The sequence below is a fragment of the Podarcis gaigeae genome (genome assembly GCF_964106915.1).
Source record: "Podarcis gaigeae genome assembly, chromosome: 2".
NCBI classification, from domain to species: Eukaryota; Metazoa; Chordata; class Lepidosauria; order Squamata; family Lacertidae; genus Podarcis; species Podarcis gaigeae.
The window spans coordinates 121769113-121784628 of record NC_139679.1 but is presented as its reverse complement, the minus strand read 5'-3'; the positions used below and the strand labels follow the sequence as shown (position 1 = coordinate 121784628).

General features: G+C 43.1%; 1 protein-coding gene across 6 annotated transcripts in view; it reads left to right on the top strand.

Moving 5' to 3' along the window:
* Window positions 1–6733: 6733 nt before the first annotated feature.
* The window catches only part of LOC310837261 (vomeronasal type-2 receptor 26-like), a 41077-nt gene continuing 32294 nt past the window's right edge, over window positions 6734–15516 (top strand). For 2 of the 6 annotated variants that reach the window (XM_083723513.1, XM_083723510.1), the window contains exons 1-5: window positions 6734–7902; window positions 9024–9294; window positions 10024–10845; window positions 11704–11931; window positions 13620–13746. In XM_083723513.1, the coding sequence (XP_083579639.1) occupies window positions 7652–7902; window positions 9024–9294; window positions 10024–10845; window positions 11704–11931; window positions 13620–13746 (1699 nt within the window). In that variant the 5' untranslated portion in view covers window positions 6734–7651. Of the gene's footprint in view, window positions 7903–9023; window positions 9295–10023; window positions 10846–11703; window positions 11932–13619; window positions 13747–15516 lie in introns of those variants that run through there. The other 4 variants (XM_083723511.1, XM_083723512.1, XM_083723514.1 and 1 more) reach the window with 4 other exon arrangements.

The window sequence follows — 15516 nt, the reverse complement described above, 5'->3', positions numbered from 1 at the left end:
GAGCCCTCAAAGGAGGAGCACATTGCAGATTCTGTAGGAGTCTCTGTCATTTGAGGTTTAGTTTGGGGGTCCCCTCCCTCCCCACCTCTCTCTGCCAAGAGAAATCTTTTGGTTTCATCTGTTTGGCTCCATGCGCAGCAGACGCTCCCTGTTTTATCTCTCTCTCTCTCTCTCTTTCCTTTTTTTTTTTTTTTTGGATGAAAAAGTTCTTTATTGAAATTCATTAATGTCATTACAGATTTAACTTCACACATATACATTATATATATATATATATATATATATATGCTTTCGTAGATTTTCACGGGTACAGGAATGCAGGTTTTGGTGTCCTCGGGTGTCTTCCCGTGTAAAAGTTGGGGTGTCTAGGCGACGTTTCGACGAGGTCTCACTCGTCATCTTCAGGCTGGTGCTTTCGGCTTCTTGTTACTGGAACAGAGCGGGATCTCAATGTTTGAGTTCCTATAAATACTGTAGAGGGGGTGTGGTGTCTAGCCTCCAATGTTCTGGGCAGAGAGGAAGTTCCCAGGCTAGTGTGCCTTTTCTTCTTTTGTTCCTTAATTACTTGAGAGATACCTTGAGTGATTTCTTGAGTGATATCCTGAGTACCACTTAGGTGGGTCATTAGGTGTGGATTAGTTGCTAAAGTCTTTGTGTCTTGACCTCTTGAACTTTGTGAAGAGTTTTCCTGAGAAGATGGCTGTATTGCACTTAGTTGTGCTTTGGCTTGGCTTCGTGTATAGGGGCGAGCTGTGGTTTTGTGGCTTGTGTCAGCCAGATCTGTGTAGGGATTGCAGGGGGGTGCAGCATCCGGAGGTGCCACCATGGATTGGCTACTGGATGGTGTCAGTAATTCATCTGTGGAGAGGGTCTGGGTTTGGGTCTGGTGTGGTTGATTGGTGTTGGCGTTCTGTGTGCCTCTGGATCTGGTGTCAGTTTTTGTGGAGAGGGCTAATTTCCAGATGTCTGGCAAGCGGGATGTGTCGTCACGCTTGTTCATGTTGTGAGGGTGTTTCTCTATCTCGATGGCTTCCATGATTATTCTCTTGTGGTGATGTTCCGTGTTAAAGAGCAATTTGGAATCTGCAAAATTAATTTCGTGTCCTGTTTCTTTCATGTGTTGGAAAAGAGAGGAAGTTTTTTCTTCTTTTTTGACGGCATTCTTGTGTTCTGCGATACGTGCATTTATTCGTCTGTTTGTTTGTCCAATGTACGTGGCTGGGCAGACTTTGCAGGGTATTTCATAGATCCCTTGGTTTTCCAACTGGATTTTATCCTTGGGGTTTCTGAGGATATTGGCTATTTTTTGGTTGGTGCAAAAGGCTGTTTTGATATTGTGTTTATGGAGGATTTTGCTAATTTTATGACCGGTTTTTTTTTCATCCAAAAAAAAATGGGCACACAAGTGCCCATTAATGAAGCCTTGACAGCTATTCAAAACAAATACAATCCCCCCGAATACATCTTGGACCTGACCAACCACTGCCTAACCAACACGTACTTCATCCACAATGGACAAAGATACAAACAGATAGAAGGAGCACCTATGGGATCACCCCTCTCACCGGTCATCGCAAACCTGTACATGGAACACTTTGAAACCAATGCTTTAGACAAGTCAGAACACAAACCCAAACTTTGGCTCAGATATGTTGACGACACCTTTGTAATTTGGCCACACGGGAAGGAAAAACTGGATAGCTTCCTCACACATCTCAACAACTTACACCCCAAAATACAATTCACTATGGAAATAGAAGCCAACAACCAACTTCCCTTCCTTGACGTCCTAATCTACAAAAAACCTGATGGCTCCCTAGGACACACTATCTACCAGAAAAAAACACACACCAACCGCTACTTACATGCACAATCACACCACCACCCTGCACAAATAAACTCCGTAGCCAAGACTCTCATCTCCAGAACCAAACGCCTGGCTGACAAAGACCACTTGACAACTGAGTTACAGAATCTCTCAAATGTGTTAATTGCCAATGGATACCAGCAAAACAGGATTACGAAGCTAATCCAAAAGGAAACACCCCCCAAAAACCAAGACACAGAAGAAAACAATGGCATGGCCCTCCTTCCTTATATCAAGGGCACTACAGATAAAATTAGCAAAATCCTCCATAAACACAATATCAAAACAGCCTTTTGCACCAACCAAAAAATAGCCAATATCCTCAGAAACCCCAAGGATAAAATCCAGTTGGAAAACCAAGGGATCTATGAAATACCCTGCAAAGTCTGCCCAGCCACGTACATTGGACAAACAAACAGACGAATAAATGCACGTATCGCAGAACACAAGAATGCCGTCAAAAAAGAAGAAAAAACTTCCTCTCTTTTCCAACACATGAAAGAAACAGGACACGAAATTAATTTTGCAGATTCCAAATTGCTCTTTAACACGGAACATCACCACAAGAGAATAATCATGGAAGCCATCGAGATAGAGAAACACCCTCACAACATGAACAAGCGTGACGACACATCCCGCTTGCCAGACATCTGGAAATTAGCCCTCTCCACAAAAACTGACACCAGATCCAGAGGCACACAGAACGCCAACACCAATCAACCACACCAGACCCAAACCCAGACCCTCTCCACAGATGAATTACTGACACCATCCAGTAGCCAATCCATGGTGGCACCTCCGGATGCTGCACCCCCCTGCAATCCCTACACAGATCTGGCTGACACAAGCCACAAAACCACAGCTCGCCCCTATACACGAAGCCAAGCCAAAGCACAACTAAGTGCAATACAGCCATCTTCTCAGGAAAACTCTTCACAAAGTTCAAGAGGTCAAGACACAAAGACTTTAGCAACTAATCCACACCTAATGACCCACCTAAGTGGTACTCAGGATATCACTCAAGAAATCACTCAAGGTATCTCTCAAGTAATTAAGGAACAAAAGAAGAAAAGGCACACTAGCCTGGGAACTTCCTCTCTGCCCAGAACATTGGAGGCTAGACACCACACCCCCTCTACAGTATTTATAGGAACTCAAACATTGAGATCCCGCTCTGTTCCAGTAACAAGAAGCCGAAAGCACCAGCCTGAAGATGACGAGTGAGACCTCGTCGAAACGTCGCCTAGACACCCCAACTTTTACACGGGAAGACACCCGAGGACACCAAAACCTGCATATATATATATATATATATATATATATATATATATATATATATATCTCACATTCTATGTTCAACTAATTTAAAAATATATATATTCTTAAATTAGTTTAACATAGAATGTTAATTTGACCTTCTAATTCCACTTAGTAGTGATTAAGAGCGGTAGACTCGTAATCTGGTGACCCGGGTTCGCGTCTGCACTCCTCCACATGCAGCTGCTGGGTGACCTTGGGCCAGTCACACTTCTCTGAAGTCTCTCAGCCCCACTCACCTCACAGAGTGTTTGTTGTGGGGGAGGAAGGGAAAGGAGAACGTTAGCCGCTTTGAGACTCCTTTGGGTAGGGATAAAGTGGGATATCAAATCCAAACTATTCTTCTTCTTCTTCTCTTATCAAATGCTTGTCATCAACAGGAGACAGAATGCAAGGAAAGGCTCTTGTGAGCAAAGTCAAACATTCTTCCTCCGACAGTTTAGAGCAATTTGAACCAAGAGTTGCAGTTGATGCTGCAAATAAAAGGGATTTTTCAGGGTTTGATATTGTTTTGAAACAGGGATGGGGTTTACAGCCCAGGTGTAGTGGTAGACCCTGCAGTCTCAATTTCCAGATGCACCCTGTGTGATGCCAGATTTTTGTGTCCTCCCTCGCCTCTCACTTTCCATTCTATGTCATAGACAGTGGCGTAGTGTGGGGAGTGCAGGGGGGGCTGGCCGCACCGGGCGCAACATCTGGGGGGGCGTGCTCACACTCGCAGCTCTCTGCCCCTACTAAAATCCACGGGTTAGGGGGCGCAAATTACTTGCCTTGCCCCGGGTGCTGACAACCCACGCTACGCCACTGGTCATAGATGCTCTATGTCATAGAGCTCCCCCAAGACTCCACACCCAGTGTGGCCAAACAGGTCGCCATTCCCTAAATCCGCCTCTGCCAGGGGCCTCATTCCTTTTCTAAGCAACTTTCTTGGGTTCACGTGGCAGTGGTGAGCAAAGAGGGGCAGAGGCAGAAGTGGCTGTAACTGTGTGTGGAATTTGCAAGAGACAGTTCTGAAAAGGGAGAAAACCTTTTGAGCAAGACATGAAGCAAAATGCCGCATCTTTTATAATTCACCGTTCTCTGATTTTGCAACACAATTCTCTAGCCAAGTAAGGCATTGTATTAGAGGAAATCTGCAAAAAAAAAAAGGAAATGTTTCTTATTGAAATGTACATTATAAGCATAATAAGTCACACAAGAATGCTGACAAATGGAATACTCTGTGCTGTTGTTGTTTAGTTGTTTAGTCGTGTCTGACTCTTCGTAACCCCATGGACCAGAGCACGCCAGGCACTCCTGTCTTCCACTGCCTCCCGCAGTTTGGTCAGACTCATGTTTGTAGCTTCAAGAACACTGTCCAACCATCTCATCCTCTGTCGTCCCCTTCTCCTTGTGCCCTCCATCTTTCCCAACATCAGGGTCTTTTCCAGGGAGTCTTCTCTTCTCATGAGGTGGCCAAAGTCTTGGAGCCTCAGCTTCAGGATCTGTCCTTCCAGTGAGCACTCAGGGCTGATTTCCTTAAGAATGGATATGTTTGATCTTCTTGTAGTCCATGGGACTCTCAAGAGTCTCCTGCAGCACCATAAATTCTGTGCTAGAAATGAATAAATCACAAATTAGGAGAACCAAACTTAAGATTGGGGAAATGAGAAACCAACATTGGCAGATTCACCAAATCCCTACTCCCCAGTTTGAGGAAAGGGCCAAAATGCATTAAAAGGCTCAGAACACTGTGGGCTGGAAGGATGTCAGCAAAATCAGCACTCCGCCTCCATAAGATCCTCCTTCCAAGAAAGGAAGCAGTGGGTGTCAGAAGTATCACAACCTCCGCCCACCTCACGGAAGGGGCATCCGCAGCAAAAGCAGGAAGTTGTGGTGACATGCTGAGCTGGTCAGGCAGTATTTGAGTAGCTGACATGCAACACGTGGCAAACAGAAGCAATAACCTCCTCACACTGCTAGGGACTAGCAGTAGCTCCAAGTGTCCAAAACTGAACAATGCTGCCTTTGCTTCTCCTTCTGCCTCTAGTAAGGTTCTGAAAACTCAGTGAGTGCTTAGTATCAGTTATCACAAGAAACCCCTCAACCCCAAACATACCCTTATTGTGTGACGTCAGATGGTCTAGGCACGTGAGAGGGAAATATCTGTTTATGCCTGGGGGAAACACATGAAAGAACCTTGAGGAGACCACTTGAGGGAGCCAGTGTGGTGTAGTGGTTAAGAGTGGTGGACTCGTAATCTGGTGAACCGGGTTCACTTCCCCGCTCCTCCACATGCAGCTGCTGGATGACCTTGGGCCAGTCACACTTCTCTGAAGTCTCTCAGCCTCACTCACCTCAGAGTGTTTGTTGTGGGGGAGGAAGGGAAAGGAGATTGTTAGCCGCTTTGAGACTCCTTAGGGTAGTAATAAAGCAGGATATCAAATCCAAACTCCTCCTCCTCCTCCTCCTCCTCCTCTTCTTCACTGGATCAGATCAAAGGCCCATTCAGTTCAGCTTCCTGCTGTCACAGTGGCCAATCTGATGCCTGTGGGAAGCAGGACCTGGGTGCAAGATCAGAGTTGGGGTTCCCACAAACTGGTATTGAGAGAGCTACTGCCTCTTGTGGTGGAGATTTGAGATACTTAGTAGCCATTGATAGCCTTGTGCTCCCTGAATTTGTGCAATCCTTTTGTCTAGAAAAGCTCTCCAAGTTGGTGGCCACCCCTGCCTCATGTGGGAGCAAATCCCATAGTCTGACTAATTTCATCAGAGAAATATTAGAGGGTATGGAGTTATGTGACCCCTGAGCCAAGTGGGTACAACCTTTATAAGACACTTGAAGGCAGCCCTGTACAGGGAAGTTTTTTTAAAATGTTTCATGTTTTATTATGGTTTTATATAAGTTGGAAGCCACCCAGAGTGGCTGGGGCAACCCAGTCAGAAGGGTGTGGGGAGGTTATATAAATAATAAAATTATGATGGAATAGGGTGTCCCTATTTTCACCAGAGAAATCTTGGAAGGTATGGTATTTCCTTGTGGACTGTCCTAAATTATGCAACATCCAGCTTCATTTTATGCCTTGTACCTGGGAGACCAAGGTTCAAATCCCCGCTCACTTATTAGGCTCATTGAGTGACCTTGGGCAAGTCTCTCGGCCTAACCTACCTCAGAGGTTTGTTGTAAGGATAATATAATTCAGTTTCTAAAACACTATCATCTCCTGCCTTACTAGCCTTTATCCATCATGGCTTCTCTACTGATGGTTGAACTTTGCTGGTTTCATCAGACCTAGCAGGACCCAGATTGGCAGCCCCATCTGTGAGTTCTCTCAAAGCTCTTTTTCTCTAGCTACAACTCTGCCTCTGCCCCTTGAGGAGGTTGCAGAGGAGGTGGACCTTCTCAACCTTCTCATTATCAAAATCTCTAGTCCAGGGATTTCCCCAAAGGTGGCCTTTGAGTCATAGACATCAGACTCAAAGACAGGATGAGTTAAAAGTCTTGTAATAAGCCTGAAAGAAGAACTGGGACATAAATATCTCCAGTACTACTGAGAACCTGGTCTCAGACATTGGGGGCAGAGGACTCATTTTTGTAGGAGTCTTCATTTTGTTACTTTTTTCTGAAGCTACTGTAGGAGTCCAGCTGTGCTACTAATGTCACTGCTATCACAATACAGCAAGACTCTGGCAGGCGTAGCCAGGGTGATGTTGCTGCTACTACGTCTGCTGCTAAGGTTCCACAGGACTAGCGGGATGCTGAAAGCAAAACGCCCCTTGAATCTGAAAAAGGGAAATGATCCACTAAATTATTACCGACCAGGAGACCACCTCATTAGTGGGGTCATCAGACCACAAGCTGCAGCAGATGTTCCATGCGACTTTTCCCAACCCCCCAGAAACAAGGTGGTGTAGGGATCGGGGTCTTGGATGAGGGCCTAGGACACAACGATTTAAGTTCTCCACCAGAACTTCTAGTATTATTGTTGGGAGGGAGAAAAACTTGTTGCTATCTATATAATCCACACCATACTGGAGTTTATAAGCGTTCATGTCCTGCCTTACTAGACTTTAACAATCATAGCTGTTCTTTAGTTTCTGGGATTTTACTAAAGTTCATGACCCCTCAAATTAAGCAGGGCCCAAACCGATAGCCCCATCTGTGAGTTCTCACAAACATGCTTTGCCCACACTCTTCCCGTGCCCATTGAGTCACACACAGATGCCAGGGAGATGGACCTTCTGAACCTTATAATTATCTAGTCCAGGGATTTCCCCAATAAGGGCCTTTGAGTCCAAAAATAAAATAAACACCATAATCACAGGCAGGATGAGGTAACTTATTGTCACAAGCCTGCAAGAACAACTGGGTCATAAATATCTGAAGCTTGGCCTGAGAGATTTGGGGCAGGCAGGGATCCTTTCTGTGGCAGGTTTCCTTTTTGTACCTTTGCTTAAAGCTACTGTACGAGTCCGGCTGCACTCCTAATGTCACTGCTATCACAAGAGTTTATGACTCTTGCAGGCATGGCCAGAATGATATTACTGCTGTTGCTGTTTCTGCTGCTAATGCCCCATGGAGTCAGTGGGATACTGAAAGCAAAATGTCTATTAAATATGAATGATCCACTGAATTATTACAGGCCAGGAGACCACCTCATTAGTGGGGTCATATATCAAGGTGGTGTTGTAATTTACAAACCTGACTTTTCCCAGCGCCCCGTAAACCATGTTATGAGGTAAGTGGCTGTATGTTACCCACTCTACATTCACAAATGCTGCTATTAGCACTTAATTTCTGGCCATCCCTAATAAACCCTTCTCCCTCCTTTGCCCATCTCTTGATTTTGAAAGAATCTCAGTGCCCACTGGCCTCTTGGTACCCTGCAAACAGGGAGGTTAATTCTGAACCCTTTGGAGGCTTCAGTTTAATTTGCAAAGGCAGCATCTAGAGAACAGCTGATCATCTCTTCTCCTGCTTCTGTTGGCAGACTTCTACAATTGGTTCAGGTCCTGTTGAATCAAATTGTTGGCTTGGGTTTGGAATGAATCAGGCAATGTTGGGTTTTTGGGTGACCCTGTGACCCCCATATTAAGTGACATTTGCTCCCTTTGTGGGGTGCTGCAAAATGCTGTGTTTTCTCTGCAAAACATTTGGCAAACTTTAGTGCAGGTTGGAGTGAATCAGACTAAATTTGATTTGGGGGTGTTAACTACAAACCTCAGTTCCAAATTCGCAAGGAACTAAGCTTTCTCTGCGTCTCTCTAATAGCTAGGTAAGTGGGCAGGGGAAATTGTTGGAACAAATGCTTTTCATCATGAACTCCTGAATCTTCACCTTGTTCTCAGCTGTGATTTCATGTTGCTACTGTTGGAAAAGAGCAAACACATTTCCTTCTTCTGAGCTTCTAGTTCATGCATTGGATACGTGAAACCAAACAAGGGCACTGCTTGTCTATCAACCTAGCCAGCACTTGTTTAAAGCCACTATGTCAGTGATAACTCTGCCTATCAAACCTCAGAGATTTTGTTTTATGTCCTCTCCAGACAATATGTCTGCTCTTTCTCTCTTTCGTTCCTTCTCATCCTGTACATAGTTCCTGTCAAGTCTCTGAGCTCCAGAAACTGTAAGTTATCACTCCACTCAAATTCACCCAAGCTGCAAGCTGTCCTAAAAATTATTTATTTCCTTGTTGGAGCGCATGGACAAGATTGTACTCCTTCAAAGCTTGGCCCATTAGATATAAGACTAGTAGATTCTTCTTAGGTTCTTATAGAACGAAGAGTATGACATGTTGTCTTCATTAAATGGAAAGTGGACCCCTCTGAAAAAATTGTTTGTTTATTCATTTATTTGCAGTTCAACATCAACGAACCCCTCTCCCACTCTGTCCCCCTTATTTGCCATTCAGGAGATCAACCAGAATCCTAAGTTTTTACCCAATGTCACCCTGGGCTACAGCATCTATGAGGCCGCTTTTGATGTCACAACAGCGGCTGGTGCCATGCTAGACAGCATTCCAAGCTACAGCTGTGAAGGACAAAATAATGTGTTAGCTGTTTTTGAAGAAACAGCTACTGAAATCTCTAGCCATATTTCAAGAATGTTGAGCGTCTACAAAATGCCCCAGGTAGGACTTTGTTTCCTTCCTCATTTCTATATCTCCACCAGTGTTGAGAAACCCCTTCACCCCTCCAGAGGTTTCTGAACTACCAAGCCATCCATTGCTGGCCATGGGGACTGATGGGAGTTGTAGTTCAACAACAACCTAAGGGCCAAATTTTCCACTTCCCTACTCTCCAGGGAACATAAAACAGAAGTACCCGAAAAGAGGGACCATAGAAAGAATATCACATTTTAAGAAAGTGGGAACTGATTTGGAAAGCCCTGGGTCTCTTTCTCTCACCCTCACCAGACTGGTGTAGGAAGAATTAGTATCATATTTCAACATAGTCCCTCACTCGCCAGGAGTTCTTCTTTCTCAGGAAGACCTGTGGCTGTCTAGAAGCTAATTTAAGGTTAAGGGGCCTGCACTCCTGCAGACTGTGTCACTACCTAGCTTCTACTTCTGCCTCTCATTCTTTGAAGTAGCCCATTGTGATTCTTAGAAGAGGTTGGAATTCCATGACCCCTGCATGCCCCAGATGCCCTATTCTGCCTCAATATTCATTGGAGCCACTTCCTTCTCTGTGAGCTCCAGATTCTCAACCGGAGGCATGAAATGCTTCCCAGAAGCAACTGGTTAGCCACTGTGAAAACAGGATGCTGGATTAGATGTCACATGATCACTGGCCTGATCATGTGACAGGGCCTTTCTTTTTTATTCCTGAAAACAAGACACAAATCCTTTTCTTTCTAGATCAGTCTGGGCTCTACTGCTTATGATCTTAAGGGGAAAAAACAGTTTCCATTTATCTTCTGGATGGTCCCAAAACAAGAAACCCAGTACATGGGGATTGTCAAGTTGTTGTTGCATTTCGGGTGGACATGGGTTGGTCTCTTTGTTCCAGACAATGACAATGGAGAAAGGTTCCTGAGTGCTTTCACACCTCTGATGATCCATAGTGGGATCTGTGCTGCTTTCTTGGAAAAAATGCCTTTTTTCATTACGGAGATGTCATCCTTAGATTGTAGACCATCTGTCCTGAGACAAGTCAAGGTGTTCATTTACTATGGAGACTCTGAAAATGGGATTTATACAATCACATTCTTACAACGCATTCATGAAGTGAGGAAATCTCAGGGGTTAGTTTGGATCACAACAGATGTTATTGACATTGATGTGATGTTGTTTGGTGATGTGGCTTCCTTCCAGCCTGCCCAAGGTTCTTTGTCCTTGGTAATGAATACCAAAAAAAGGACAGAACAGGGTTACTATCCTCGCCTTTCATCTGAAGCTGCAACTGCAGCTGCACAGTTTTGGTCAAGAGCATTCAATTGTTCATGCTCAAACAAAGTGCAGTCTGTGGAGGGTTGGACAAGGTGCACAGAAAAGGAACAACTGGAAACTTTGCCCCAGGAAGTGGTTGAGGGAATCTGGTCTCAAGATCGTTACAGCATTTACTACGGTGTCCAACTTGTGGCTCAGGCTTTAAATGCTGCATATTCATTCAGATCCAAATGGAGGTTAATGGCAGGTGGAGGAGACAGATTGGAACATCAAAGGTTGAAGCCATGGCAGGTCTGTCCTCTCCCCTTTTTCCCATCATTGGAATTCGTTACAGAGTCTATATCTTTTGCAGTTTATCACATTGTGATTGTATGCCCTGTCTTTAACTGAACATCCCGAGAATTTTTTTGTTTTTGTTCATCTTTTTTTGTGGTTCTACAATAGTTTGAAACTAATTAATAAACAAAAGCATTGGGAGATATTCATTCACAAAACAGGGCATGATAAATTGCTAAGGAGTGTTCTGTCACATTGATTATTTAATATATTTATTTCCTAAGATGTATATATCGCTTGACTGCTCAAAAAAACCTCAAAGCAGTTTACAAAAATGTTAAAACAATAAAATTCTAATAAAGAAATTTAAAACCCTAATTTGAACTCTATTTCTGAAGCATATACAAAGTTGAAATCACAATAGAATAGATTATAGCTAATTAAAAAGCATGTAACCTTTCTAGAGTTCCAAAGTGCTTTCCTGGCCATGTCCTTAATATATGTTTATTTGACTCTTATCCCAAGAGGATTTAAAACCTGATAAAGGACCTGTTGTAATGACCCAAAAGTCACCAAATAAAACAGATACGAGGTCTCTGCCTCTATCTCCCCGATTTAGGGTCGATCGCTCAAAAGTGGTAAGCGGTCTGGAACCTTTCTCAATTATCAAAGGAAAACAAGATTACATCCCACAAAATATCCAACTTCATGAATGGATTTGATAAATCAAATGCCCAGAAAACATCTTGCAATTGTTATGCAATTATATAGTGTACTGTCATCTGCAATGGAGTTTGCACCCAAGCCTGTAGTTCCCACACGCAACCCTCATATCATGTTTTCTAAACGCAGCTGTTTTCTCTGCCGTTCTAGCTTCATGCTTTCTTAAAAGAAATCCAGCTTTCCAATTCATCCATAGGAGGGATGTATTTTGATAAGAATGGGGAGCTGACTGCCAACTTTGATATCATGAACTGGGTCGTATTTCCCAATAGATCTCACAGCAGAATGAAAGTTGGGAGCATCGAGGGACAGACATCCTTCGATGTAAAGTTCACCATTAATTCAGAAGCCATTGTGTGGCCTGGGAACTTCAGCAAGGTCATTGCATTGATTGATTGATTGATTGATTGATTGATTGATTGATTGCATTAATATTGTGTCAGGACTCTGGGGGAATGACTTCACAGTTGTAAGTGTGTAGCAGCTTCAAGAAGACACAGGGAGGACTCAGGCGCAGTGGATTAATTAGTAAAAGTTTACTGAGGCAGAAATAAGCTTGACAGTTCAGTATCAGATCCCTGGAAGGGCACTCTCTTAATAATCCAGTTGCAGTAAAATACAACAGTAAAAAACTTAAAACGAACAACATACTCTGAGAAAATCAATTCAGAATGAGACAGTGAAGGAACATCAGAGAGAGGGAAAGTAAGAATAACATTCGACCCCATCTCATTTATAGGCAGGCTGGGGGAGTTTGACCTGGAAACACAACGAGCTCATTCCAGCTGCATGTCTGTTTCCATGGAAACCTTGGGAAATTCCTGATACACTAGAAGATTCTGGAACACTTCTGTTAGATTCTATAAGCTTCTATGGCTTCTGTACTTCAGAAATGCCATTATACCTGACACATCCCACCTTTATGGAGCTCAAAACGCTATGTGTGGTTTGCTGCCTCTTATTTTTATCCCCACAACAACCCTGTGAACGCTCCAAGGTCACTCAGAAAGCTTCATGGAAATTGAACCTTGTTCTCCCGGGTAACCACTCCACCACACTGGCTGCAGGTCCCTTGTGGTGACATCTGCTAAGTTCGGATAATTTGCCAGTAGCTGCCCATTTCAGATTAACCCTAAGATGGCCCTTCCCAGGGCCCTTCACTGCTGTTTTCCTTGCCCTCTCTGTTTTGCATAGCAATTCAGTTGGAGAGGGGCAAAGAGAGGAGAGGCTGTCTTTACACTTTTCCTTGTTCATCCACTCAGAGGGAGAGATGAAAATGCATCAATGGACCCAAAGTTGACAGGGGGGCCGTAGCTGCCATGTGGGCTTTAACAGCTGCCCAATAACGCCAACTACTTATAAAAACACAAAAATACATATCATAGTAACAAACAGGAGCAATAAACCCCAAACAAATTTTAAAAGGCAATAGATAGTTTAATTAGTTAACCTTTTACCTTAAACAATGTACAGTGGTACCTCGGGTTAAGTACTCATTTCGTTCCGGAGGTCCGTTCTTAACCTGAAACTGTTCTTAACCTGAAGCACCACTTTAGCTAATGGGTGGTTCTTAACGTGAAGCACCACTTTAGCTGCGGCCATGCCGCCGGAGCCCAATTTCTGTTCTTATCCTGAAGCAAAGTTCTTAACCTGAAGCACTATTTCTGGGTTAGCGGAGTGTGTAACCTGAAGCTTTTTAAATATGAAACTTTACATCAAAAACAAAATGTCTCCACAGTCCAAACAAAATTTGGAAGGGTCTCATTCCCATTTTAAGCTTCCTCAAATCTCATATGCAGTTAGAAAGGCCATAGTTTGTTGAATCCTTTCTGTTTAACAATATTTGTATTCAGCAATTACAAATGAAACTTTATGTCAGAAAGAAGAGGGATTTTCCACAGTTCTACAAAATTTAGGAGGGTCTGGTTCCCATTTTACAGCTTTCTAATCTGGCCTCAGTATTTTAAAAATGATTTTTATTTGAGCTTTGTTTTTAGTCAGGGCCTTCAGATGATGTCTGTAATTTATGCCGGTCTCCTTTTGGTGCTCTTTTCCCATGTTTTTAGGTTGTGCCTCATTCAAGATGCACCGAAATCTGTCGCCCTGGATACGCCAGAGTTGCTAAAGAAGGGGAGCCCGTTTGCTGCTATGATTGTGCTCCTTGTGCAGAAGGGACCATCTCTGTTCAGGAAGGTGGGTGACTCTAAAGGAAACGGAGAGGCTTGCTTAATCAGGCCAAAGGCCCATCTAGTCTAACACCTTTTCACAATGTTGAACCAGATGCTTATGAAAAGCCCACAAGCAGGACCTTAGCGCAACAGCCGTCAGTGGAAGGGGACAAACCTTGAAGCCTACAGAAGTTGGGCACCACCCCACTCTCTGCCAAGCGGTAGCAAGATTCTAGGGGGTTTCCGGGCTCACCCAGGGTTTGTGCTCCTCTGGGGAAATGAATACTCAGGGGAGACTGTCATAGCATTAAGAAATATGATTTATTCACATAGTTACACCTTCAGTCTGCATGGAGGAAGTCCAGATCTTAGCGCATGTTCAAGAGGGACTTGTTTCCCATAGCAGTGCAGCACTTGAGCGCAAGAAATCTCTCCCTTTTTTTTTTTTTGTAAAATATTTATTGAGGTTTTTTATAAAAGGAGTATAAAGATAATAAACAACATTGCTTTGTTTTAACAAAGTTTCACAACTTCTTTGGACTTCCTCACGTCTCCCGCTCCCACTTACATCGTTAATAAATTTTTCCAAGCAAATTATTATCTTATTTGCAATTTTATAACCGCTCATTTCAATATAATGTAACAATTCTCCAACATATTTTTGTTTCTCTTAATCTCACTTATCACCAAATTCCAATCCAGTTTAGTGATGGCTAATTATTTATAATCAAGCATCCTTCTTAACATTCCACTAAATAACAATATTTTTGTAGGTAAATCATAAATTTCTTCCAATCTTCTTCAATCCTTTCTTCTCCCAGGTCTCGGATTCTGCCAGTCATCTCCGTCAATTGCATATAGTCCATCAGCTGCATCTGCCACTCTTCCAGTGTGGGTAGATCTTGAGTTTTCCAGTTCTTAGCGATGAGTATCCTTGCTGCCGTTGTTGCATACATAAAGAATGTTCTGTCCTTCTTTAGCACCTTCTGGCCGACAATACCCAGAAGGAAGGCCTCTGGTTTCTTAGTGAAGGTATACTTAAATACCTTTTTCAACTCATTATATATCATTTCCCAGAAGGCCTTCACTTTAGGGCAGGTCCACCAGAGGTGAAAGAATGTTCCTTCATTTTCTTTACATTTCCAACATTTATTATCAGACAAATGGTATATTTTGGCAAGTTTAACTGGGGTCATGTACCATCTGTATATCATTTTCATTACATTTTCCTTCAAAGCATTACATGCAGTAAAGTTCAGCCCCGTGGTCCACAACCTTTCCCAGTCCTCCAACATAATGTTATGCCCAATATCCTGTGCCCATTTTATCATAGCCGATTTAACCATTTCGTCTTGTGTGTTCCATTTCAACAGCAAGTTATACATTCTTGAAAGTACCTTAGTCTTAGGTTCTAACAGTTCTGTTTCCAACTTCGATTTCTCCACCTGGAACCCTAACTTTTTGTCATTTTTAAAAACTTCTTTAATCTGAGCGTAATGTAGCCAGTCTCGCACTTTATCCTTCATTTTCTTCAAACTCTGCAATTTCCAATTATTTCCATCTTTTTCTAATATTTCCCAATATTTTGGCCAATTGGCTTCCATATTGGGTCTTTTTCGGGCCTTAGCTTCCAGAGGTGAAAGCCACCTTGGAGTTTTATTTTCCAATAAGTCTTTGTATTTTGTCCAGACATTAAACACTGCTTTCCTGACAATATGGTTCTTAAAGGCCTTATTGATCTTAACTTTGTCATACCATAAGTATGCATGCCAACCAAAAGCATTGTTAAAACCTT